We start from the raw sequence: 25772 nt of genomic DNA on the forward strand, positions 1-25772 counted from the left end.
GACAATAAGTGCTGGAAGTGTAAAGAAACTGAAGGTACTTTCTACCACCTTTGGTGGACATGCCCGAAGATTAAGGCCTTCTGGGAAATGATATATAATGAAATGAAAAAGGTACTTAAATGTACTTTCCCTAAGAAACCAGAGGCCTTTCTCTTGGGCATTGTCGGCCAATTGGTGGCAAAGAAAGATAGGAATTTCTTTATGTATGCTACGACAGCAGCAAGAATACTCATCGCAAAGTATTGGAAGACACAAGATCTACCCACTCTGGAAGAATGGCAGATGAAAGTGATGGACTATATGACATTGGCGGAGATGACCGGCAGAATCCGCGATCAGGGGAAGGAGACGGCGGAAGAAGAATGGAAGAAGTTTAAAATTTATCTTAAGGACTACTACAAACTGGATGAAGGTTAAGATGTCAAGGTTTTTAGAATGAAAGGGTTACAGCGAGATAATACTAGATTGAAGGAAATGCTAGTAAGACATACTTTTGACAGAATTATTAGAAGTTGCTGAAAAACTTTGGGCATTGGGATGCAGAAAGGGGAGGTATGGGGAAGTCTGAGGAACGAAGTTTATGAAAATTTGTTTATGAAACTATACATGTTTGTATGTCTTTGTATATGTTAGTACTGTCTTAAAATCTCTTGTAAAACTAATAAAAATATCTTTTTTTAAAAAATGAAATCAGTGCCATGTGGGGCTTAAATGCAGAAAACGCGGGAGCTGCTGAGACGGGCACAGAGGCAACTACCGCAGAGGTAAAGGATTAACCATCTCGGATGCTTCAAGTTTCACGAGTGAGCCTTTGGGACCTTCCCAGGAAAGGTAGCTGCACTGCTGTCAATCAGGCTGCTTGGAGCTCCCTCTAGCGGAGAATGTGGCTCTGGCTAGGCGTTGCAATCTCGTCCTCGCTCCTACTTTCGCTTTCTTCTTTCCTTTTTTTAGTGCGACGACCGGGAGGGAGAGGGAATAAAAGCGAGAGCGAGGAAGAGAGTTGGACGGAGAAAAGCCTAAGAGACCAGCAAGCAAAGCCTCCGAAGAGGGAACTGAGCTTTACTGCAAAAAAACCGGACTGGCAGCAGGTAAGGAGGTGAGCATTTCTCTTGGGGCTCTGATGATTTCCGTGTTTTTTGTTTTTTTCCTGAGAGTGTCTGCGTTAAAGGAGACTCTGAGCTCATAGCAAGGCGAGGGGGGGGCAGAATCGTTTATTTTTACTCTTAATGATGTTGGAGAAGGCTGCCCTTCTTCCCCGCTGCAAAGGGAATAAATAACATGAAAAATCCAGGGAGCAGCAAGCAGAGCTGGTGCTAAGAGTTGTAAGTAACTGCTCTGAAATCAACGCGGGTCTCCCTTTCAAGCGCCCCCTAGCCACGGACAGATTAGCTCTTCTTTCCCTCTCTCCTCCAACCCCCCCCCCACCTATTCAATTCCTCACGCACTTCCCCTTGTAATGAACTCTTTCACAGAAAATCCAGTATTAAATTTATCTTGATAAAACATTTCAGGAAAGAAAATGACATTTTGATTTGACTTGACAGGTTTTTTTAAATGTAATTCAGGTGTAAAACAATACACAGACATACAAACCATATCATACTGATTTGTTCCACAAGGATAACTTTCTGGTCTCAGAGCTCTCTCTCTCCCTCCCTCCCTCCCTCCCTCTCTCTCTCTCTCTCTCTCTCTCACACACACACACACACACACACACACAGAGAGAGAGAGAGAGCTCACAACCCCCCTCCTTTGCCCCCCCAACCCATTCCTCTCTCAGCAACACCAACACAAAATCTCAGCAGCCCTCCAGGTGACGTCTTCGGAGGGGAGAGAGAGAAGGGGGGGGGGAATAAAGGTTTGCTGAGGGGTCGAGAGGCAAGGAATTTGTGTCTGGTCCTTTCACAGGTTGGGGAGAAGGAGCGGGGAGAAGAGAAACCATTCTTTTGGAAATCTGAGGAGAGAAACTATTTCCTTGGAAAGCTGATACAGTGGAACCTTGGTTTGCCACCGTTTTGGATTACAACCACGTCAAACCCGGAAGTGCGTGTCCCTTTTTTTGAATTACAACCAATTTGGGTGGGGGGGAGGCCCCATTGACGAAAGTGTGCCTTGGGTTACAATCTGGTACCATTGTAATGTACAGCTTGGGGGAGGGGTGGGTGGGTGGAGAATTTAGACACATAAGGTGTATCTGGTTATTAATTACGTAAATCAGTGGTTTTCAACCAGGGTGGCGTGGCACCCTGGGGTGCCTTGAATGGTGGTCAGGGGTGCCGTGGGCAACACTGGCCTCTATCCCTCTTTCATTCCCTCCCTCCTCTGATGCCCTCTGGTGGCTCTGCCTCCCAAAGGCTTGAAGAGCTGTTTGTTGTAGCATCCCTGGCTACAAGCTCCCCATGCGAATGGTGCCTCTGGGGCTGGCCAGGGGGTGCTGGTTGCCAGGAGCTGAAACGGGGCCTCAGAGTAAGCAGGCAAGTGGGCAAAGGAGCCCAGCCAGCAAGACCACCAGCCCTTGCTGTTGGGAATGGACAGACAAGTCCCAGGCCCCTGTGGGGCAGTGTGAGGAGGCGCCTCTATTGAGGGCAGGGAGGGCAACTCAGGGACCAGGAGTGGCATCAGCAGCTGCCCAGAGGACTCCCAAGGAGAGGGGAGAGGAGGCTGAGGGAAGACTTAACAAGGAGGGGGGTTGTTTGAAAAAGGGTGAGAAGCTGCCAGCTCTGCAGGCAAGGGATGACATAACTGCGCTCCTGAGCCCCACAGGGATGCTACAGAAAGAAGGTAGTTGATCAAAGGAGCTGTGAACACAAAAAGGTTGAAAACCTCTGACTTAAATGACAAGCAGGGGCAGAATTTACCTACAGTGTCTAAAGGTAGGATGCGCTCTTAAAACATACTCAAATAAAACTGCCCCAACCCCTTCTTCTTTTTGACCAGACCCCCCTCTTCTGCACCTTCAGACTGATAACTCTTCGTTGCATCTTTCTAAAAACATGTAAGGTTTAATCATCAGTGTAATGGGCACAGCGTCCCTCCCCAACCTAAAAAAATATATTAAAAATCAGGAAATGCAGTTTCTTAAAATGCTGAGAGTCCCCTTCCTCATGTCCCTCTCTAAATTCAGGGCTCTTGGGCTCTGCTCCTGTGTCCTGGGCTGGCTAAATGCAGAGGATTAGGGGGAGGCAGCAGTTGAGGAACCCCCAAGGGTGTCCCCCGGGGAAGAAGTCTCAGAGCCAGGGGATTGGGGGTGGGATGGAGATGAGTGGTCAGAGGGAGAAGAGAGAGCAGACTGGGAGGAGGAGGAGGAGATGTCGGAAAATGAAGAGGCAACAGGGTTTAGTGAGCAGGAAGAGTCTGTGGCAGAGAGCGGTCCAGAATCAGAGGCAGAACTGGAGGGGGGTCAAGAGGCAGAGTAGACACAGGGAATCTCCCCCCTGGTCTGCCAGAACATGAAGAGGAATGAAGAGGGCAGAGCAATGAGAGACAAGACAAAAGAAATTCAGGTTGCTGGGGAAGAAGGAGCCTTAGAGAGCAGGGGATGTGGGGACCTACAGTCCTCGCAACAGCTTCATTCCTAAATATTAGAAAGAACTTCCTGACAGTAAGAGCTGTTCGACAGTGGAATTTGCTGCCAAGGAGTGTGGTGGAGTCTCCTTCTTTGGAGGTCTTTAAGCAGAGGCTTGACAACCATATGTCAGGAGTGCTCTGATGGTGTTTCCTGCTTGGCAGGGGGTTGGACTTGATGGCCCTTGTGGTCTATTCCAGCTCTATGATTCTATTCTATGATTCTATGATTGGGGCAAGAGATACTGGGAAGAGTTGCTGTGTTCACTCAGCCTGCGCTGTTTGGTTTTCTTTGAGTAACGTCATTGACAACGGGTATTTTGTTGTTGTTTAGTCATTTGGTCCTTTCTGACTCTTCATGGACCAGAGTATGCCAGGCACTCCTGTCTTCCACTGCCTCCCGCAGTTTGGTCAGACTCATGTTTGTAGCTTCGAGAACACTGTCCAACCATCTCGTCCTCTGTCGTCCCCTTCTCCTTGTGCCCTTCATCTTTCCCAACATCAGGGTCTTTTCCAGGGAGTCTTCTCTTCTCATGAGGTGGCCAAAGTATTGGAGCCTCAGCTTCACGATCTGTCCTTCCAGTGAGCACTCAGGGCTGATTTCCTTAAGAATGGAGAGGTTTGATCTTCTTGCGGTTCATGGGACTCTGAAGAGTTTCCTCCAGCACCATAATTCAAAAGCATCAATTCTTCAGCAATCAGCTTTCTTTATGGTCCAGCTTTTACTTCCATACATTACTACTGGGAAAACCATAGCTTTAACTATACGGACCTTTGTTGGCAAGGTGATGTCTCTGCTTTTTAAGATGCTGTCTCAGCAACTCCAGCTCCTGATGTCCCTTCTATGATTCATACCTTCTACCTGTAAAGCTTTGTTGCTTGGCAAATGATAATGATATTGCAGACGCTGGAAATTTTACAGAGGGCATGCCACTCTTAAATGAATGCTTCTAATTAGGCCGGTCGCTTAACATTTTCCTGCTTCCTTTCTCTGCAGCGCACCAAGATCCACAATGGTGGAAGACTTCGAGGTAGCCATTTCTCAGGGCCAATTGGCAGGCGCTGTGTCGCACGTGCTGGCAAAACCACTGCCCTTTTTCAACAGCACTCCGCTCCACATTGCCGTAGTAGGAGAGCCCGGCTCTGGGAAGTCCTCCTTCATCAATGCCATGCTGGGTCTTCGGGCCGATGACCCGTGTGCCGCTGCGACTGGCATACAGATGACGACTGTGCAAGTCAAGGATTACCCACACCCAACACTTCCGCAAGTGATCCTTTGGGACCACCCCGGAAGGGGAATGGCAACTTTTGGAGAGGACAAATTTGAAAAGAAGGTCGATTTGAATCACTTTGATTTCTTCATCATCGTCGGCTCCCAGCGCTTCCGCTCCACCCATTCTGACCTGGTCCGTGAGATCCAAGATATGGGCAAGAGCTTCTACTTTGTGCGCACCAAAGCAGACCTGGACCTGTCGGCCGCCAAGAGGCAACAGCCATCTGACTACAATGAGAAGAAGGTCCTCTTGCACATCCAGGAGGACTGCAAAGAGTGCTTGGTAAGAGAAGGAGTGAGGGACCCACAAGTCTTCATCGTCTCCAACTGGGAAGCCGACCGCTTTGACTTCCCGTTCCTGCAGGAAACACTGAATAACGATCTCTTGCGGCTGAAGAGACAAGCCTTTCTGCTCCGCTTCCCTAGCATCTGCCTGCCTATCTTAGAGAAAAAGAAAACCAATGTGAAGGAGAAGATTTGGACCAGAAGGCTGGTATTGCAGGTCGCTCTTGGAAGCCCAGTTCCCTTCCTTCTCCCCATATTTCTGTTTAGTAAGTTCCGCTCCTGGTGCTTCCTAGACTTTGGCCTGGACAATCCATCCCTTGCAGCTCTGGCCCAGCGTGTTGGAAAGACAAGCATAGCCCTTAAAGCAGCAATGCAGTCGCTGGGAATATTCTCTGCCATTTTATGGGTTCTGCCAGACTTGGTGGGACTCTCAGTGATGGCTTATGAATATCACCGCTGGGAGCATTTCCCCATCTTTGGCCTTCTTCTGTCCGTTGGGATTTCGCTTCCTCGCACCTACTTCATGCTGCAGAAATGCATATCGGGTGCTGCTGATGACACCAAGAGGGTTTTGTCCAAAGCTCTTGAGGCAGAGGGGAAAAAGTCCATTTAGCAGCAAGCAGGTGCCATGATGACTAAGTGCTTGATATACAGTGTCTGGCGAATTATACGTTTCCATTTTTAAAACAACCACCACCAAAAGACATTAAAAAAATAATAATCAGATGATCAGGTTTTTTATTGTAAAAATTCCATAAATCTTAGGCTTCTCATTTTTTAAAAAAACCCCTAAGTGAAATAATCTGAATGTCAGCATAATACCCTTTGAGTTACTTTTTAAAATTAGTATCTCTATCCAATGTATAAGAATTAAGACCAATACTGAAAGGAGACTTTGGGACAAATTAACCTTTTCCTATTCATACTTCTTTCAGTCCACTAATGAATTGCTCTGTATATGATGTCAGACTAGAAAAAACTACTGACCTATGTGAACCTGCTTGCAAGGATGGTCTCAAGTTATAATTTATGGAGGCTGCAGCATTCACTTTCTCTCCTCCTCTCTCTCTCTCTCTCTCTCTCTCTCTCTCTCTCTCTCTCTCTCTCTATATATATATATATATATATATATGCTGCATTTGCTTTTTTTCTTTAGGAACAAGAGTTAGCTCTGTATCACAAGTCCCATGGAACATCTATTTCAGAATGTTCTTTCCCTCATACACACTCAAACTGAAGGAGGGCATTCAGCTAGACAGGAGCCTCCACATTTGTTAAATAGAAAGTTGAGGTAATTTTAGTCTGTTTTAGTATTTTAACTCTTGCATATCTTAAAGCACAACTGTAATTGTTTCCTGGTTTTATTGTTTTATGTCTTTGCAAACCGCTTTGAGGTTTTATTAGAATCAAGTGCTGTATAAGTTTTCATGAAATAAACTAATTGGTTAAATTAATCTCCTGGCCCCCCTTATTAATCAGCTTTCAGTTTTCCATGAAAGTCTCGTAAATGAGAAATATTGTGAATTATCTAGACCCCCCTCCTTCTTTGGCAATCACTCTGGGCTGAGTAAGGTTGCCTTCCATAAACATGGTTTTAACAGTGAGTCCGTAAATGACTGTGGAGGCCACTTCTGGATCCACACGGCCTTCTGCAGTGGGGAAATTGGTTTCCGGGCGGGAGTTAATCATGGTGTGGATTTGCCAAGTATGCTTTCCTCTTAGCATGTTTCTCCCTTGTGTCCTGAGTTCGAGTGTCTTCAAAGCCCATGACACCTTTGGTAAAGGCTGTTCTCCAACTGGAGCACTCGCAGGCCAGTGTTTCCCAGTAGTCAGTGTTTATACTACATTTTTTTAGATTTGCCTTGAGACAACATGTCATCGACACAGTAATAATGCATGAGTGGGTGGTTTATAGTGGGCCATTCAGATACCTTTCCACTCTATTAATAGTTCTGCAACACTTTCCCAATGTCACTCGGTAATTATTGCCATCTGGAAGGTCACTCTTGCTCTGTAGGGTGACAAAAGTGGGCAACACACACACCCATCAACATTTGTGCCACGAAAAAGTTGAAGAAGAAGAAGAAGAAGAAGAAGAAGAAGAAGAAGAAGAGGAGGAGGAGGAGGAGGAGTTTGGATTTGATATCCCTCTTTATCACTACCCGAAGGAGTCTCAAAGCGGCTAACATTCTCCTTTCCCTTCCTCCCCCACAACAAACACTCCGTGAGGTGAGTGGGGCTGAGAGATTTCAGAGATGTGTGACTGGCCCAAGGTCACCCAGCAACTGCATGTGGAGGAGCGGAGACGCGAACCCAGTTCCCCAGATTACGAGTCTACCGCTCTTAACCACTACACCACACTGGCTTTAGCATGAAACTATGGACCCATGCCTATTGCAAACAAAGCAGTATGACCACCCCAAAACATTAGCAGATGCAAAGGGTATTGAAAGTGGGATCACGTATAATCACCCCAGTATGAGCTCAAATATGAATGCTCAATAAAAAGGACATCTGGAAGATCCCTACAGCCTTCCTCAAACTGATGCCTTCCAGATGTTTTGGGCTTCATTGGCCATGCTGGCTAGCTGGCCACTCTGGGCAGCTACCAACAAATATAAAGACATAATAAAACATTAAACATTAAAATAATTTCCCCATACAAGATTGCCTTCAGGCAGCTCAGGGGCCAGATAACTCCATACCCTCCAACATTTCTCCAATGAAAATAAGGACATCCTAAGGAAAAGCGGAATATTCCGGGATCAAATCAGAAACCAGGGCGGCTTCTCTAAATCAGGGACATCCCTGGAAAATACGGATACTTGGAGGGTCTGCCTTTGTTGTTTTTGCTTCAACAAACCGACATGGCTACCGCTTTGGAAACAGCCTGCCTAAGTCCCCTAAGGCCATTTCCCTCACATGAGGAGAGGTCAGGGCTCCACTGCCCGTGTTCTGAAGTCATTCAGTTGGTTTCTGCCCATGGAATGGAGGGAGGGGCAGCAGCCATCTTGCCCTTCACCTCAGGCAACATAATGTCTTGGGTTATTCTTCCTCAGAGAATAGATGCCAGGGATTGTGAATGTGGCGGAGACAGGGGGCCAGGAGGCTGACCCAGGAAAGGGAGCCACTGGTTTATGGGAGCCAGACCAGTTGGGGCAGGATGAGGTGGAGGAAGAAGAAACTGTTCAGGCAAGGGATGGGCCAGTTGACTCCCTGCCTTCCCCTGCTCCACCATCTCCTAGAACCAGGAGGGGCTTGAAGAGGAATGAGCAGCAGTGGCTTCCGTGCAGAAGAAGTCGCCCTGTGGGAGCTGCTGTCAGTGTTTCTCTTACCAATAAAGTGTCAACCACCAGCCATGCATCTTCCTGAGCTGCTGCAGTGGGCCGTGACCATTATGTTCCAGTGTGTTTTAACCAAAAAAGCAAAAGCACATATGCAAAACCCAAGCTCACAAAATCCCTCATAGCCCAAATAGTCTGTAGGCTCTACTATCCTCAGACTGAACGAGGAAGGGAGACTCATGTTTTAAAGGTTTAAAGAATGCCATAACAAAAAGTTCAAAATGGCTGCAAGTCCTTAACTTTATGAATCTCAAACTTTTAACTATGTTTTAAAATAATTTCCAGCCGCTGTGTTGCAGGCGACTCTCCCCGGCCACCTAACCCAGAATGTCTCCCTTTGAGAGATGACCCTCAAACCAAGGGAGAAAAGAGGGGCTGCTGCATTAGTGTCAGGAAAGCATTTTTGAAGTAAAAGGGGGAGAGGAGAGTGGGTAGTGTGACAGTTTTGCTTTGTTCCGGGGGGAAATGCATGCTCGAATTCTATGATTTCTCGATTTCTAACTGTTAACTTCTGCTGTCCAGCCTCCTTTTCTGCACTCTCAGCACTTCCCCAGTCAGCTCAACAGCCCAGAAGGGATTTGCAGGCCAAGGAGAGTTTGAAACTTTCCCTCCCCATCCCATGATTCTGATGATAATCCTTCTCCCCACAATACTGCTCTTAAGAGGAAGGTGAGGGCAGGTATGGTCTCTGCATCCTTCTATAAGGGTACAGCCACAATAGCACAGAAAAAAGAAACATTAAACATGTTTGCTTTCATATTGAGTTGAAGATATGTAATTGAATAAAGTCTGGCTTCAGCTGTTAGATCCCAAAGAGTTACATCTGGATATTGGGGGTACAAGTACTCCATTGGTTCCCTAGTACCTTTTATCACATCGACCGCAGCTGCACCACCCTCATCGTCTGCCATATTTCACAGGGCATTAACCAGGGATGATTTGCCGACACCTGAGTCCCCTACGATGGCGATATCAAGGGTACGTTTGCCAGATGCCTGATTCATTTGAGTTAATGTGTCTTGTTTGCTGCTCTTACAAGCCATGGCTGCTCTTCTGTGAGATTTATCACACCTAAACAAGAACAGAAATATTGCAGCAGTTAATTCCTTCTGCATCTAACTCCTCTTTTAAAACAGCTGCATCGGTTGCCAGTTCATTTCCAGACCCTACTCACATTAATGTTTAACTCCATTCAGCATTCCAAGGAAACCATGTTCTGGGTTAGCACTGGAACCCCAGGAATCTCTTACCAAACAGAAATTGGGGTTCAGGCAACATTATAGTTATTACAACGTCTTAAGTAAACAGCTTTAACAAATAAAAAATTCCTTCCAGTAGCACCTTAAAGACCAACTAAGTTAGTTCTTGGTATCAAGAACTAACTTAGTTGGTCTTTAAGGTGCTACTGGAAGGAATTTTTTATTTTGACTATGGCAGACCAACACGGCTACCTATCTGTAGCTTTAACAAATGTTCTTGAAATTCCTGTACAGCTTCATTTGCCTCTCAGTTTTCCTGCCTAAACCCCCTGAAATGGCTACAATGCTTTGATGAGAAGCTTTCAAACTGCATAAATTGGACTTCCTGTCCTGGTGAGGGTTTCTCCTGGAGAGAGAAACTCTGATATACACGGGTGCCTTGGTTCCTGAACGGCTTAGTTGTCAAACAAATCGGCTCCCGAATGCTGCAAACCCGGAAGTAAGTGTTCCGGCTTGCGAACGTTTTTCAGAAGCCGAACATCCAACATGGCTTCTGCTTGAGTATAGGAGGCTCCTGCAGCCAATCGGATGCCACGCCTTGGTTTCTGAATGGTTTCGGGAGTCGAACACACACCCGGAATGGATTAAGTTCAAGAACCAAGGTTCCACTCCCTGTATATTTGATTGTTGTCCTTTCAAGCAACCGTTCACTGCTGAATACATAGCAGGAATGGTTGAAATATGGGAAAGTGAGCAAAGAAAGAAACAGTCAGAATAAATGGGGGGGGGGACTCCTTTTAGAGCTGAAAGGCAGCATAGAAATATTATTCCTTGATGGCTTCCTTGTCGACTTTTGCATTGTTACATTGATAGGCAGCATAAACTGGAAGGGCTTTAAAGCTGTGGGGGTTTAGGGCGTCTTAGAGGAAATAGTTTCTTTTCCAGAAAAGTTCTAACATTCTGCAGGGTGCAGAGCGATGTTAGAGCAAGAAGCTGGTTTTGCAGACCGGGCAGGCAGGCAGGACACCAAACTCCCCACAGAGTGTTCTTAGATGGACAGCAAAGCCTTTGTCTCATCCGCCATCCTTAACCTGAGAAGGAGATGATGCAAGGGATCAGGGCGCTGCTACACTCCAGGGTTTCTACAGCCATATGCAGAGAGGCTCGCCTTCCATTCCCCCAGCTTCTCCTCCAGCTTCCTGCAGCCTGGGGAGCTGTTGCTCTTCCCCACCCCCTGCAGACCGGGCAGGCAGGAAGCAGCTGGATCTGCAAAGCCAGCTGAGAAGCGGCTGCAGCAGCATCTTTTCCTATCCAGCCCACAGTGCCAGTAGTGGCAATTTTAATCTGAGTGTATTGTACACAGTGTGTACACATTGTATTGCGATAAGAGTTCAGAAACTGTTTCCACTAGTAAAACTCCCAGTGGCAGAATTCGCCTGTCACTATGGGGCATTTGGACTCTGAGATATGATAGCCATCTTCAGATATCTCAAGGGCTGCCATATGGAGGGCGGTGCAAGCTTGCTTTCTCCTGCTCCAGATGGTCAGGCCTGGACAAACAGCTTCAAGCTACAAATGATTTACAAGAAGGAGTACCTATAGCGACTCATTTAGCTTTTGTTTTCTCAGAAAGCACCTGTTTGAGCAGAGCTGTGTGCTGGGCATGGGAGGGGGAGAGGAAAACTTGTAAACAGCATCTAATTTCTGCTACAATATAATAAAAGCCCAAAGCTACTTTCCCCTTCCAAGGTTATGCAGGATAAAAAATTGCAAATAATCAGCAGCAGAGCATTTAGTAAGAAATACGTGCCTGTACCAGTTTATTAGGCTTTTGTCAGAGATAAGCTCAAAGTACCTTGGTGATTTTAAACTGCATGGGGGTTTTCAGTCTCTGTTCGGGGTCTCCCATCTGAAGTATGTATGTCATTCCAAGATCAAAACCGGTGATACACTGTCATGACTGCTGATCTTCAGTGCACAGATACAGCAAGGCACAGCCTATCTGTGAGTTTATGGACATTGCCAGTTCATGGACCTTGAGAATGAAACCTGACAGGTCTGAGCATATGAACCAATATAACATCCCTTATGATGCTTTTCCATTCTCAGAGGAGGGCGACCAAGTTGATCAAAGTTCTGGAAACCAAGCCTTATGAGGAACCTTTGAAGGAGCTGGATTGAGAGGAGATACGATAACCATCATCAAATATCTCAAGGGTTGTCACACGGAAGAAGGAATAAGCTTGTTTTCTTCTTCTCCAAAGGGTAGGGCCTGAACTATTACAAGATTCAAATTACAAGATTGAGCATGAGGAAGAAATAGTTTGTTTTTTAGAAAAGTTCTAACATTCTGCAGGGTGCAGAGCGGGTTTAGAGCCTGCACGACATGCTGGCTTTGCAAATCAGGCAGGAAGGACACCAAACTCTCCTCAGAGTGATCCTAGATTGACAGCAAAGCCTGTGTCTTATCTGACACCCTCAGCCTTAGGGGACATCATGCAGGGCCCTCAGACATTATCCCTTCAAGGGTTTCTACAGCCTCACACAGGGAGACTCAGCTTCCCTTCCCCCAGATGGTCCTCCAGCTTCCTGCAGCCTTGGGAGCTGGAGCTCTTTCCACACACATCCCCCAACACAGTTTCTTTGCAGACCAGGCAGGCAAGTACCATCTGCATCTGCAAAGCCAACAGAGAAGTGTCTGCAGCGGGAATCTCTTGTCCAACGCTCTGAGTGTCAGCATTGGCAATTTTAATCTGAAATCTTTTGACACCCTGTACTGCAGTAAGAGTTCAGAAATGACTGACGCTAATAAAATTCCTATGCCAGAATGCTGCTAACACTATGGGTCTTTCGGACTCTGAGATATGATCAAAATAATAATAAACAGGTGCAATCATGTATTGCTCAGCAACAGAGCAATAAATGCAATAAATTACTTATTTACCCTGCTTAATCTTGGAAAGGGGAAAGTAGTCGTGGCTTTTTGTTATCTTGGAGCAGAAATTACATCCTGTTTCCAAGTTTTCCTCTCCCCCATGCTTGATTAGCACACAGCTCTGCTCAAACAGGTGATTTCTGAGAAAACGAAACCTAAATGAGGTCGCCTTAAGTTGAACCCAACATACCTGGTAGTATGGCAGGATGGGAAGCCCCCCTGAGCCATCTCTGAGGGCGGACCATCCTATTAGGTCCCCCACCTCTGCAGAGGGGGAAAAGTGCTGAAATCCTAAATCTCAACAGGAAGTGATCTGACCATGGCAAGGGACTGATGTCGCTATGCCCCACTTTCAGATCTCACTCTTTTTGCCCAGTTGAGAAAACAAGGTCCAGAGAGCGGCTTGCCACATGGGTTGGGCTGTTGACATGGTGGGACAGCCCCATGGTTGCCATGGCAACTATGAGGTCCTAAGCCACCCCAGAGCTGGTCACCTTGGCATGGATGCTGAAGTCCCCCCAAACCAGCAGTCTACGAGCCTTCAAGCTCCGCTCTGAGAGACTCTTTTGGCTCAGGCAAGGAGACTGCTGGGCAGCGAGACAGGTAGTAAGGATATCAAACGCCATTAAAACCGATTACAATAGTTTGGGGTATTTGGTCGTTGTCTGAAAGAATGTGATAACAAAAAGTTCAGCCAGTGGTTGCAAGTCCTTACTTTATTAATCTTGAACTTTTAACTATGTTTTAAAACAATTTCTAGCCCCTGTGGAAACTTGTGTGTGCAGGCAACTCTCCCCGGCCACCTAACCCAGAATGTCTCCCTTTGTTTTTTGTTTTTTTTAAAAAAAGATATTTATTGAAAGTTTTTAAGATGTAACAAAAAATGAAAAATAAACATACAAAATAAAAAACAATTAAAAACACACAATAGTTTTCAATAACATAACTTCCGTACACTTATTTCCTCAGACCTCCTCATACCTCCCTTCTTTGTATTCCAGTTCAGTTTGTTAGTTCAGCAAATCCTTACCATTAAGCTTTTACCCATTTGTAAACCTTTTTTCATGTCTCCTAGAGCATTACAGCTGGAAACCACTTAGTTTCTATCCAACATCCTTCTAGCATTCATTAATTTTACAATATTTCTTTAAATAGTCTTTAAATTTCTTCCAGTCTTCTTTCACCAACTCTTCTCCCTGGTCTCGGATTCTGCCAGTCATTTCACCCAATTCCATGTAGTCAATCACCTTCATCTGCCATTCTTCCAGAGTGGGTAGATCTTGTGTCTTCCAATACTTTGCGATGAGTATTCTTGCTGCTGTTGTAGCATACATAAAAAAAATTCTATCCTTCTTTGGCACCAATTGGCTGACAATGCCCAGGAGAAAGGCCTCTGGTTTCTTCAGGAAGGTATATTTAAATACCTTTTTCAGTTCATTATATATCATTTCCCAGAAAGCCTTAATCCTTGGGCACGTCCACCAAAGGTGAAAGAATGTACCTTCAGTTTCTTTACATTTCCAACATTTGTTATCGGGCAAGTGATAGATTTTTGCAAGCTTGACTGGGGTCATGTACCACCTGTATATCATTTTCATAATATTCTCTCTTAATGCATTACATGCCGTAAACTTCATACCTGTGGTCCATAACTGTTCCCAGTCAGCAAACATGATATTATGTCCAACATCTTGTGCCCATTTAATCATAACAGATTTCACCGTTTCATCCTGAGTATTCCATTTCAACAGCAAGTTATACATTCTTGACAGATTCTTAGTTTTGGGTTCTAACAGTTCTGTTTCTAATTTTGACTTTTCCACCTGGAAGCCAATTTTCTTATCCAAATTGTATACCTCCATTATCTGATAGTAATGAAGCAAATCTCTCACTTTGTTTTTTAATTTTTCAAAACTCTGCAATTTCAGTTTGTCTCCTTCTTGCTCCAAAATCTCACAATATGTCGGCCATTTGGCCTCCATATTGAGCCTTTTCAAAGCTTTTGCTTCCATTGGTGACAGCCACCTTGGAGTTTTATTTTCCAACAAGTCATTATATCTTATCCAAACATTAAACAAAGCTTTCCTAACAATATGATTTTTAAATGCTTTATGAGCTTTAACCTTATCATACCATAAATATCCATGCCATCCAAATACATTGTTAAAACCTTCCAAAATGTCTGTGTTTTCAAGAAGTAGCCATTCTTTCAACCAGCAAAAGGCTGCTGATTCATAGTAAAGTTTAAGGTCTGGCAAGGCAAATCCACCCCTTTCCTTTGCATCTGTCAGTATCTTAAATTTTATTCTGGGCTTCTTGCCCTGCCAGACAAATCTAGAAATATCTCTCTGCCACTTCTTAAAACAATCCATCTTGTCCACAATTTGTAATGTCTGAAATAAAAACAACATTCTCGGCAATACATTCATTTTTATCACAGCAATTCGGCCCAACAGTGAAAGCTTCAAATTTGACCAAATTTCTAAATCTTTTTTCACTTCCGTCCAACATTTTTCATAATTATCTTTAAATAAATTCCCATTTTTGGCTGTCATATTAATTCCCAGGTATTTCACTTTCTTTACCACAGTCAACCCTGTCTCACAGAATGTCTCCCTTTGAGAGATGACCCTCTTCTGCAAAGCAAGGGAGAAAAGAGGGGCTGCTGCATTCATGTCAGCAAAGCATTTTTTAAAGTAAAAGGGGAAAGGAGAGCAGGCAGTGTGACACTTTTGCTTTGTTCAGGGGGAAATCTAAGCTTGATTTCTGCAAAGCAGAAATCCAGTTTCTCATCTCAGTTCCCTGTACAGAGCCAATTCCTTTATTGGCTCTGCACAGAAGCACGGTCCAGGGGGATTGCACCGAAAGGCTGGACCCGAGCCTTGGCAAGCCCTCTCTGTTATACCTCTTTCCCCTTACCATAACCTTTCCTGACCAATTATATTCCCCGATTACACTTATTCCCTTATATAGTGGTGTTCTGCAGCTTGCATCATCTCTTATTTGATTGTATACTTTTTGCCACAAAGCCAGCCATGCGTACCTCTACCTCGTGTCACATGAGCTTTTACTTACTGCTGCTGACACAGTCTCTGACTACCTATGACCACCCTTTCCAGGCCTGAGGCTCACCACAATGTCAAGTGAGTCTGTGCCCTAGGTCCAGGTTCCAATTCCATGTTTGCCTCATTGCTACTTGGTAGAAAGCTCAGGAGAACTTTAGCACAGTGCATTTCTTTCAGATGACAGACCAATGGAGGCTCATTGCCTCGTTGTCATTATCTGTTTGCCACACGTACAAGCAGTGGTGTAACTGTGTAAGATCAGAGAGGATGGGGTGGTCTCAAACTGATCCATGTTTTTAGATGAGGCCTTCTAAAATGCCAGGTGGGGAGAGGGTGAGAATGTGGCTGTGGTACATGGGTAAAGAAAAATTGCATCCTGTTTACAAGTTTTCCTCTCCCCCATGCCTGGCCAGCAACACAGTTCTGCTCAAACAGCTGATTTCTGAGAAAACTAAATCCAAATGGGGTTGTTATATTTGCTCTTTTTTGTAAACAATTTCTTGGACTGTGCTGGGTCATGGCGAAGAGCAAAAGGAAGCAGAAATCTCTCCAACCTGAAAGCAGATGAGAAGCATGCAAAGGAAATTTTATCCGACAGTCAAAAGTAATAATTTGTTTAAATCTTTGAATCATATCATATTCCTCCTGAGTTTTGATGAAGTGTGAGCTTCACACTGCTTGCTTTTGCTCCCAATGAGGACCCAGCATAGTCCAATAAATGATTTACAAGAAGGACGACCTACAGCGACCCCGTTTAGCTTTCATTTTCTCAGAAAGCATCTGTTTGAGCAGAGCTGTGTGTCAGGCAGGGGAGGAGGAGAGGACAACTTCTAAACAGGATGTAATTTCTGCTCCAAGATCATAAAAACCCACAGCTACTTTCCCTTTTCAAGGTTATGCAGGATAAACAGTTGCAAATAATCCTTTGACTGTCAACACCCCCATCTTTTTTAAAAAACATTTTTATTAATTTTAACATATAAAATTATAAAACGTACCACAAAATTTGTCACAGATAAAATCTTATTTAAACTTCCATCAGCACCTCTGATAATCCTCCGTCTTAATCACTTCTTAAGCATTTCTTAACTTAATATTGCCTTTACATCTTTTAACATATCATCTCTCCTTTTCCGTTTTTACAACATTTCCAATAATACTCCTCACAGAACTTCTTGCAAACCTACAAACGTCGTCTGATCATCACAAATACTATTAAAATAATCCGTAAATTTACTTCAGTCTTCAGTGAACCTCTGGTCCCGCCGGTTTTGGATCCTTCCTGTTAGTTTATCAAGTTCTGCATAGTCCATTAATTTCATCCTCCATTTTTCCATCGTTGGTAATTCTTCTTGCTTCCATTTTTGGGCCAATAATATTATTGCTGCTGTTACTGCATATGAGAAAAACTTACATTCCTTTCTATTTATATCATTTCCAACAACACCCAAAAGAAATGCTTCTGGCTTCTTTATAAACGTATATTTCAACATTTTTTCCAACTCATTATATATTATCTCCCAGAAGCATTTCACCTTTTTACATTCCCACCACATGTGATAAAATGTTCCCTCTTTTTCCTTACATTTCCAACATTTATTACTAACTTTATACATTTTTGCTAACTTAACCAGTGTTATATACCATCTCTACATCATTTTCATCACATTTTCTTTTAGTGCATTACATGCTGTAGGTTTTAGACCTTCTTTCCATAATTTTACCCAATCACTCAGCTGTATATTATACCCATAATCTTTGGCCCAATGAATCATAACCGACTTAACCTCCTCGTCTTTCAAATGCCATTCCAGCAGCAACTTATACATTTTGGACAACATTTTAAAGTCATTGTTCAATATCTCTTGTTCAAACTTTGATTCATTTTCATAAAATTCTTTTTCTTTAAAGTCTTGTTTAAACATTTCCTTGACCTGGTAGTAATGTAACCAATCATTAACATACTCTTTCACGTCTTCATATGGCTTCAATTTCCATTTTCCTCCTTCCCTATAATTGTTTTATTTTCAGATTGTTTGGACTCTTAATTAGCTTCTTCTCATTTTCCATTATTTGTTTTAAGATTTCTTTTCTCCCTTTTTCTCTCAATTTGTTTTTGATGGTATTCTGCTGTATGAAAAAAACCTTGCATTACTGCTTTGCTGGCAACACATACTATACTCATTTTTGTGCCCTTGTTGCAATTATTCACAAAATAGTCTGTTAGATTCTTCTGTGCCTTTTCTATTATTTTCTGATCATCAAATAAGCTCTCATTTATTCTCCATCGAACAGATTTTTCTTCTATTCCTTTTATTAAACACTTTATTTCATTATGATCCGAAAGTATTTTTGGTTGTATTTCTATTTTTGAACAAAGTATCTCTGCACATGCTAATGAATCCTTTCACTGCCAAACCCCCCCCCCCCCCAATCTTTTTAATGCAAATAACAGGAGAGGTCAATGCAGAGAGAGGGTTGGAAGAAAAAACTAGACACACTTCATATAGGAGGCAGAACCTTGTTGTCATTGCATTCTTATATTAATAAGTCTGTGCCCAGTGCGCATCTGATGTACTGCAGATGCACGTTTGGATGTGCAACCAGGGACGCCACATGCCCTGATCAGCCAAATTCTCCTCATAGCGCTGCTCTGCTCCCCCAGCTTGCCATTTACACCCCAGCCTAAGGATTTTATCCAACATTACTCATGCTCAGAGCACACCAGCTGAAATGAATGGACCTGATTAACTAGATTTTAAAAAAAATAATCTAGGAAATTTCTACAGTTTTTTGCAAATATTCTACACTGCAGTAGTAGGAGGTGCTGACAATTCAGGTGCTGCTGAGCCTGGCACAGAGCCAACAACAGCAGAGGTGAAGGATTGCCCACATGGGGTGCTTCCACAGGTGACTTCCCAGAAAAGGCAACATTTCCGCTGGCAAACGGGCTGCTTGGACTCTGGCCAGGAATGCGGCTTCGGCTCTTTGTTGCGATCTTATCTCATCCTCGCTGGTTACCTTCGCTTTCTTTTTTGCTTTTAGTGGTGTGAAAATCACAAGGAAGAGGGTATAAAAGGGAGACAGAGGGAGAGAGCAGGACGGAGAAAAGCGCGAGAAACCTCGAAGCAAAACCTCCGAGAAGAGGACTGAGCTTGGCTGCAAAATATAAGTGCGGCAGCAGGTAAGGAGTTGAACTTTTCTCCTCGATCTAGAATGATTTCCCTTTCTTTTTGAGCTTCTTTGCGTTAAAGGAGACTCTGAGCTCCTTGCTTGGTGCTTTTAGATTTACAGGGGCGCCGACTTATAAAAAATATTGGGGGGGCCCATACCGGGGTCCTGCCGCTGGTTCACTCGGGTAGCCGGGAGAACGCAGTTCGAGGTGGCGGTGTTGGGGAGAGACCCTCGCTCAGGGCGCCACTAGACTTGGCGGCCGGCGGCCTATCTGGGGGGTTCTGGAGCGTATTTCGGCGGAGCGATTGGGGAGGAGGGGGCTTGTTGCCGGATTCTTCAGCTGAGCCGGAGATCCGCTGCTGGGGGTCCCTGGGCCGAGTTGTGAGCACGGCCTGCTGAAGGGAGATCCAGCCGATTGCACGACGGGGACGGCCGGGGCTCTCCGGCTCGGGCGCGCGGCTGGCTGGCTGGCGAGGGAGCAGGTGGGGAGGAGGCGGGGGTCCTCACTCTCTTAGGAAACGCACCCGCGCGCCCGATTGCCACGAAGTCCGAAGGGTGCGTGTGTGGAATTAAAAAGCAAAAACGAGATACGGGCAGGGCAGGCAAAGAGTTTTCTGCAAGAGGATGGAGGGCAGGTTGAAGAGAAAATCACTCAGGATGAGACAGTCAAATCAGCCATGATAAAATGGGCTCAGGATATTGGGTATAACATCATGTTTGAGGACTGGGAAAGGTTATGGACCACCGGAATGAAATTCACGGCATGTAATGCCTTGAAGGAAAATATTATGAAAATGATTTATAGGTGGTACATGACCCCAGTCAAGCTTGCAAAAATATATCACCTGTCTGATAATAAATGTTGGAAATGTAAGGAGGCTGAAGGGACATTCTTTCACCTCTGGTGGACTTGTCCAAAAGTGAAGGCCTTCTGGGAAATGATCTATAATGAGTTAAAAAAGGTATTTAAGTATACCTTTCCCAAGAAACCAGAGGCCTTCCTCTTGGGCATTGTTGGCCAGAAAGTGTTAAAGAAGGATAGAACTTTTTTATGTATGCAACTACAGCAGCAAGAATACTTATCGCAAAATATTGGAAGACACAAGATTTGCCCACACTGGAAGAGTGGCAGACGCAATTGATGGACTACATGGAACTTGCTGAAATGACGGGCAGAATCCGAGATTTGGGAGAAGAAACAACGGAAGAGGACTGGGAAAAATTTAAGGACTATTTACAAAAACAATATAAGTTGTATGAATGTTAAAAATTTACACAATTCGGAAACTATAGCTTCAGCAATTAGATTTGGGAAACAGGAAATTATATTTTAAGTAAGAAAAGGTCAAAATCTAAGGTAATACTATGTTTAATTTAAAGATATAAGTAACTGATGAAAAGTATGTTAAATTTAGAGGTATAGTATTTGAAAAGTACAAAATAAGGTACGAAACAAGGTAATAATTTGCTGATATCTTTATTATAAAGAATGCAGGGTAAGGGAGATGCAAGGAAGTCCAGTTAGTTATATAAAAATGTTGAATGGTTGGTTTTCTTTTCTTCTTTTTCTTTTTTTCTTTTTCTTGTTCTTTTACTTTTTTCTTCAGTGTATGTTTCTAACTTTGTATTTGAAAACTTAATAAAATATTTATAAAAAAAGAAGAAGAGAAAATCCTTTCGCTTTTCTGGGGCGCAGGGAAGTCTCAGAGCCGGAGGTTGGGGAAGGGACCCCCTTTGCTCTGCCCTCTTCTCCCGTCTTAGATTCGCATGGGGGTCCCCGCCCGAGCTTGCCTGGCCACCGGGCCACACAAGGGCCGCGCTCTACGCGGCGCACCTTGCTAGCCGTGCAGCTGTCCTCCGCGGCTGCGGAGCGGCCCTGCGCCGGTGCCCAGCCCCTCTGGGCGCCCGCTGCGCTGCCAATGACAAGCGGGCGACGTCGCGGGCGGGGAAGGCGTCGCTTTCTTTCCCGATCCTTCATCCTCCCAGTCTTCCAGCCCTTTTTTGGGTTGGAAGCTCGTCTCGTTCGCCCTTCTCCTTTCTTCACCCTGCGCGCAATTTTCCTCCCTCGTCTCCCTCCCCATTTCTCCTGACTGACTGACTGACTGACTGACTGACTGACTGACTGACGGGCTTGGGCTCGGGCTCAGGCTCGGGCTCGGGCTCCGGGTCGGGCTCAGGCTCAGACTCGGGCTCCGGGTCGGGCTCGGGCTCGGGCTCAGACTCGGGCTCGGGCAGCCACAGCGTCGGCGGTGTTGGCGATCGGCGGCGCGGGGGGATGGCCCTCCCGGGGGAGCCGGCGCTGCTCAATGGGGTTGCCAAGGAGACAGGCCGGCCGCCCCCCTCCCCTGGCCCGGCGCCCCCCGCCGCGCCGGTGCCCGTTATCGAGCTGGTGCGCGCCGGGCGCCCTATAAAAGCCGCGGACGCGCCCACCGCCGCCCGAGATTATTGGGGGGGCTGAGCCCCCCCAAACGAATTTTTGAGGGGGCTCGGGCCCCCTCAAGCCCCATGGAGTCGGCGCCTATGTAGATTTAGATAAATTTATTGTCATTGTCCGTATATACACAGTATACACAACAACGAAAATCAAACACCCACCCATAGACCGGGTTCACATATACATTTGCACGTATCTCCGACACTCTCATCCTATTTAGACATAATCTATAAAACATAACATAATCCAGAATATAGCATGACCTATTAAAGGCATAACATAACCTAAAACCTATCTCATTCCTTCTACTCCCTGCTTACTAAACCTTGCAACTGGCCCTGAGATCATTATTTAGTGCAATCAGAGCTCTTGGATAGAAACTATTCAGAAGGCGTGTGGTTCGTGTTTTCATTGTCCTATATCTTCTGCCCGAAGGCAATAGTTCAAAGAAGTTGTGAGCAGGGTGGGTGGGATCTCTCAGAATATTATGTGACTTCTTCAAGATGCGAGACGTGAAGATCTCATCCAGGGTTGGTAGTCGGAGCCCAATAACATTCTGGGCAATTTTAATTGTTCTCTGTAAAGCTTTTTTGTCTGTTTCAGAGCTGCTCCCATACCACGATAATATACTATAGGTTAAGACACTCTCGATGGTACTATGATAATAGGACAGAAGTAGGTGCTGGGATAGATTCAGTCCCTGAGCATTCTCAGGAAATACAACCTCCCCTGCACCTTCCTCACAACCATATTAATATTTGCAGTCCATGAGAGGTCCTCGGAGATGTAAATGCCCAGGTATTTAAAACTACCAACCCTCTCCACTTCCTCGCCATTTATGTGCAATGGTAAAAATACACTTTTCTTTCTCCTAAAGTCAATTATGAGTTCTTTGGTTTTTTTGGTGTTAAGCATAAGATTATTTTCTTTACACCATTGAATTAACCCCTGTACTTCTTTCCTATAAGCAGTCTCATCGTTCTCACTGATGAGCCCCACCACTGTTGTATCATCCGCAAATTTGATGATTGTGTTGGACTTATACAGTGGGGTGCAATCAAATGTGTACAGGGAATAGAGAAAGGGACTTAGCACGCATCCCTGAGGGGCTCCTGTGCTTAATACTAGAGTAGAAGAATAGTAAGGTCCCATTCTCACTGTCTGCGGCCTATCAGTCAGGAAATTCCTTACCCACAGACAGATCTTCTGATGTATACCCAAGTTGGTCATTTTAAGAAATAACCTGTCTGGCAGAATTGTATTGAAGGCAGAACTGTAGTCCACAAACAACAGCCTTGCGTAGGTTCCCTGTCGTTCTAGATGACTCAATACAGTATGGACGGCGATGGAAATAGCATCATCAGTAGATCTGTTTCTTCTGTATGCAAACTGGAACGGGTCTAAAGTGGATGGAAGACTAGCCTTAATGTAATCTAGCACCAATCTCTCAAAACATTTCATGACGACAGATGTTAAGGCTATTGGTCTATAATCATTGAGAGATACCACCACTGACTGCTTGGGGACTGGCACTATAATCGATGTCTTCAGGCAGGTAGGGACAAAACCCTGCAACAGGGATAGGTTAAAAATGTCCGTAAATACGCCGGCTAATTCTGCAGCGCAGTCCCTAATAGCCCGTCCCATGATTCCATCCGGTCCAGCTGCCTTCCTGATGTTAATGCTCCGAAAGGCACGTTGTACGTCACAGGTCTGTAATAAAAGTGGTTGTCTATCAGTAGTAGTTTCTGATGATATGCTGGTGGCCAATGCTGTAGTGACGGTTTTACCTTTTTATTGTTATTATATTAACCATTACATTATAGCTATTGTGATATCATATATCAGATCAGATCATATATTAACAATAATATTATTATTAACAATGATGTTCGAGAAGGCTGCCCTTCTTCCCCGCGGCAAACGGAATAAATAACATGCCATTACCAGGGAGCAAGCAGAGCTGGTGCTACTATAAAGGTGCCCCCCCCGCGCCCGAGTTTAATAAAAGGCGTCTATCAGCATTGCAATGCAGTTCATGACCCCACCCTCTTTGTCAGAGCGGGGAACGGGGTGCAGAACAGAGGAATACAGCAACTTCTATTCTCCAAACAATGCCCTGAGTGCTGAAGAGGCAGAGACCATCTGGGCTGCCCCTTAGTGCACAAGCAAAGCATAAGAGTTTTAAGTAACTGCTCTGAAGCCAATGCCACCCTTTTGCGTGTTAATTCAATATATATATTCAATACATACCTGTCAGGGGTTCAGGAGCAGAGGCAAGGGCAAGGGAGGAAACAGAGAGCGAGGGGGAGGAGGCAGAAGAAAAGATGAGTGATGACGACGACCCGAGATCTCCGAGTCTTTCCAGTGAATCAGAAGATTCACAGAAAGGAGCACCAGTGGCCAGGGCAAGGGGGGAGCCTAGGGGGACACCCCAGGAAGATAGAGCCAGAGGGGACTCAGAGGAGAGCAGTTGGAGATCGGGACCAGCGTCACCGCCAGAGAGCAGGGAAGAGGAAGGGAGCCAGGGATCAAGCGCTGGCAGCTCACAACAGGGGGGAGGGCATGAGTCAGGAGTGGCCACACCTCCATCGGGGAGTGAAGAAACGGTCAGACGGAAAGTGGAAGGTTGGGCGCGCGCGCCAAGTTCAAATGCACAGGAAAGTGACGCAGTAGGCAGCCCGGAAAGAGAGCCAGGTCCTAAAGCCCGGCGCAAGGAGACAGGAGGGTCCAGGGGGTCGGCGTCAGAAGAATCCAGGAAGGAAGAGACCCCGGGGGGCAGAGGGACCCAGAGGAGAACAGTCAGGCGGAAAAGGTGGAGCAGGGCTAGGATATTAAGTTGGTGCACAAGGGGCGGAGACTCAGACGGAGCTTCGCCGATCTAACCACTAGACGTAGAGTTGCACGCAGCAGCTTGAGAATGGAAACTGTAACTCAATAAAGACTTTTACTTAATGATCGCTGGCTAGCGTGATCCTCTGTGAGCTAGGATCTGGAAGCAGCTCTGACAATACCCTACAAGAACGCAGCAGGAACACGGCTGCGTCCCAGCACTTGCTGGTGTGTAAAAATGGTATCTGTGCACCATTTCTGATTAGAAAAACTGCATGGCAAGGGTTTGAGGCAGGACAGGGCAGAAGATGCTGGAGCTTCTCTTCGTTCTGGGTTGGTGCTGCCTAATGAGCCTGGATAGCTATGTGGGTTAGACCATGGTGCTGATAACGCCAAGGTTGCAGGTTCGATCCCTGTATGGACCAGCTGCATATTCCTGCCCTGCAGGGGGCTGGACTAGATGACCCTCAGGGTCCCTTCCAATTCTACAGTGCTATGTTTCTACGACTTTCCCGAGTCGCCCTCTTGGGGTTTTCTGTGTCCTTTCATGACTGTGGTACCAAAGATGAAACTTCCCTTCCCCATGCACCTTAGTCCTGCTGCAAAATCACCTCCTCATAGCAATTAAAACAAACAAACAAACAAACAAACAAACAAACAAACAGACAGGCTAACAAACAAAACCCCACTGATAACACCCCACACTTAATGTATCGTGCAGTTAGGTCCTCAGAATGTCCTTAATTCTAAAAAGGATTTTATGCTCTCTTTTTTTCTTTAGCTGTATTTCCTTTATTTATTCAATATATTTATATAGCTTTCGGGACAAGATAATGTTGCTGATAATGGGTTGTCTTCAACTAACATTTACTTAGAGTAAATCTATTAAAATTAATGGATCTTAGGCATGGTTATTAATTTCAGTGAGTCTATGCTGAGTAAAAGTTAGTTGACAAACACTCAATGTGAATATTTTCCCCAGTATTGCCCTTTAAGAATATTTCTGGGCTCTTTCTGCATCACTTATTTTGACCCTCTGACTCCTTTTTTCCTCTCCCCTTTGGTGACATTTCTAAAAATATTCTTCATTTTATTGGTGACTTTTGTGAAAGTGGCATTACAAGACTTGGCCAGAATATACTAGGGATATGCACAGAGCATTGACTTATTTATTTATGAAGTGTTTTATCCAAAGTTTTAGCAAAAAAAAAGGAGGAATCTTTAGTGTGTGTGTAAATGTCCTGTGACACTGGTGAGCGGGCACGAGGCTGGGCGGGTATGGCTTTTGATGCTCCATGGCTTCTTGGCAGTCTGTTTTTACTCGGGAGTAAGGCTCCTTGAGATCAACAGGGCTTAACGCCCAGCTCAGTTAGCAAACATATAAAGATAGCAACCTAAGAAGGGACTGCTAGGTTTACATGTTCGCTGAGCTTTCCCACAGAAGCCAACAAAGAAATTCATTCTGTGGAGGCTGCGGCAGTTGAAGAAGCTGTGAAATATAACAACAACAACAACAACAACAACAACAACAACAACAACAACAACAACAACAATTTTAACCCGCCAATCTGGATGGGTTTCCCCAGCCACACTGGGCAGCTTCCAAGAGGTCATTAAAAACAGATATTCAGGTTAAATTGCCGTGTTGCCATGTCACATTACGTAAT

At 45.0% G+C, this 25772-nt stretch overlaps 3 protein-coding genes and 1 long non-coding RNA gene across 7 annotated transcripts in view; 3 read left to right on the forward strand and 1 right to left on the reverse strand.

Moving 5' to 3' along the window:
* Positions 1–9268, forward strand: part of LOC308590181 — a 43403-nt gene extending 34135 nt beyond the window's left edge. The window contains exon 2 of the long non-coding RNA XR_014009711.1: positions 9136–9268. This is a non-coding gene — a long non-coding RNA (uncharacterized lncRNA). The remainder of the gene's footprint in view (positions 1–9135) is intronic.
* The window catches only part of LOC308590112 (interferon-inducible GTPase 5-like), a 68833-nt gene that overhangs the window by 13385 nt on the left and 29676 nt on the right, over positions 1–25772 (reverse strand). The gene's annotated exons all lie outside the window — the stretch shown is intronic.
* On the forward strand, positions 686–6576 carry LOC308590105 (interferon-inducible GTPase 5-like). 2 transcript variants are annotated; one of them, XM_081199790.1, is made up of 3 exons: positions 686–764; positions 952–1088; positions 4562–6576. In XM_081199790.1, exon 3 carries the CDS (start codon positions 4578–4580, stop codon positions 5733–5735), a length of 1158 nt encoding a protein of 385 aa, XP_081055916.1. In that variant the 5' UTR covers positions 686–764; positions 952–1088; positions 4562–4577; the 3' UTR covers positions 5736–6576. The 2 variants fall into 2 exon arrangements, with proteins under 2 accessions (XP_081055916.1, XP_081055915.1); XM_081199789.1 differs by lacking the exon at positions 686–764 and having other exon boundaries at positions 774–1096.
* LOC308590114 (interferon-inducible GTPase 5-like) overlaps positions 18607–25772 on the forward strand; it is a 72347-nt gene continuing 65181 nt past the window's right edge. The window contains exon 1 of one of the 3 annotated variants that reach the window (XM_081199809.1): positions 18607–18849. The gene's annotated coding sequence lies outside the window, so the exon portion shown is untranslated. The remainder of the gene's footprint in view (positions 18850–25772) is intronic. The other 2 variants (XM_081199807.1, XM_081199811.1) reach the window with 2 other exon arrangements.

This window comes from Podarcis bocagei (genome assembly GCF_964188305.1).
Source record: "Podarcis bocagei genome assembly, chromosome: 7".
In the NCBI taxonomy this organism is placed as follows: Eukaryota; Metazoa; Chordata; class Lepidosauria; order Squamata; family Lacertidae; genus Podarcis; species Podarcis bocagei.

What these genes read in the sequence shown, in the direction of transcription:
- LOC308590105 (XM_081199789.1), top strand. Translation starts at nt 882, where the DNA reads ATGTGGCTCTGGCTAGGCGTTGCAATCTCGTCCTCGCTCCTACTTTCG. An exon ending in GACTGGCAGCAGGTAAGGAG is followed by an intron (nt 1,097 to 4,561) that starts GTGAGCATTTCT and finishes CTTTCTCTGCAG; the next exon opens with CGCACCAAGATCCACAATGG.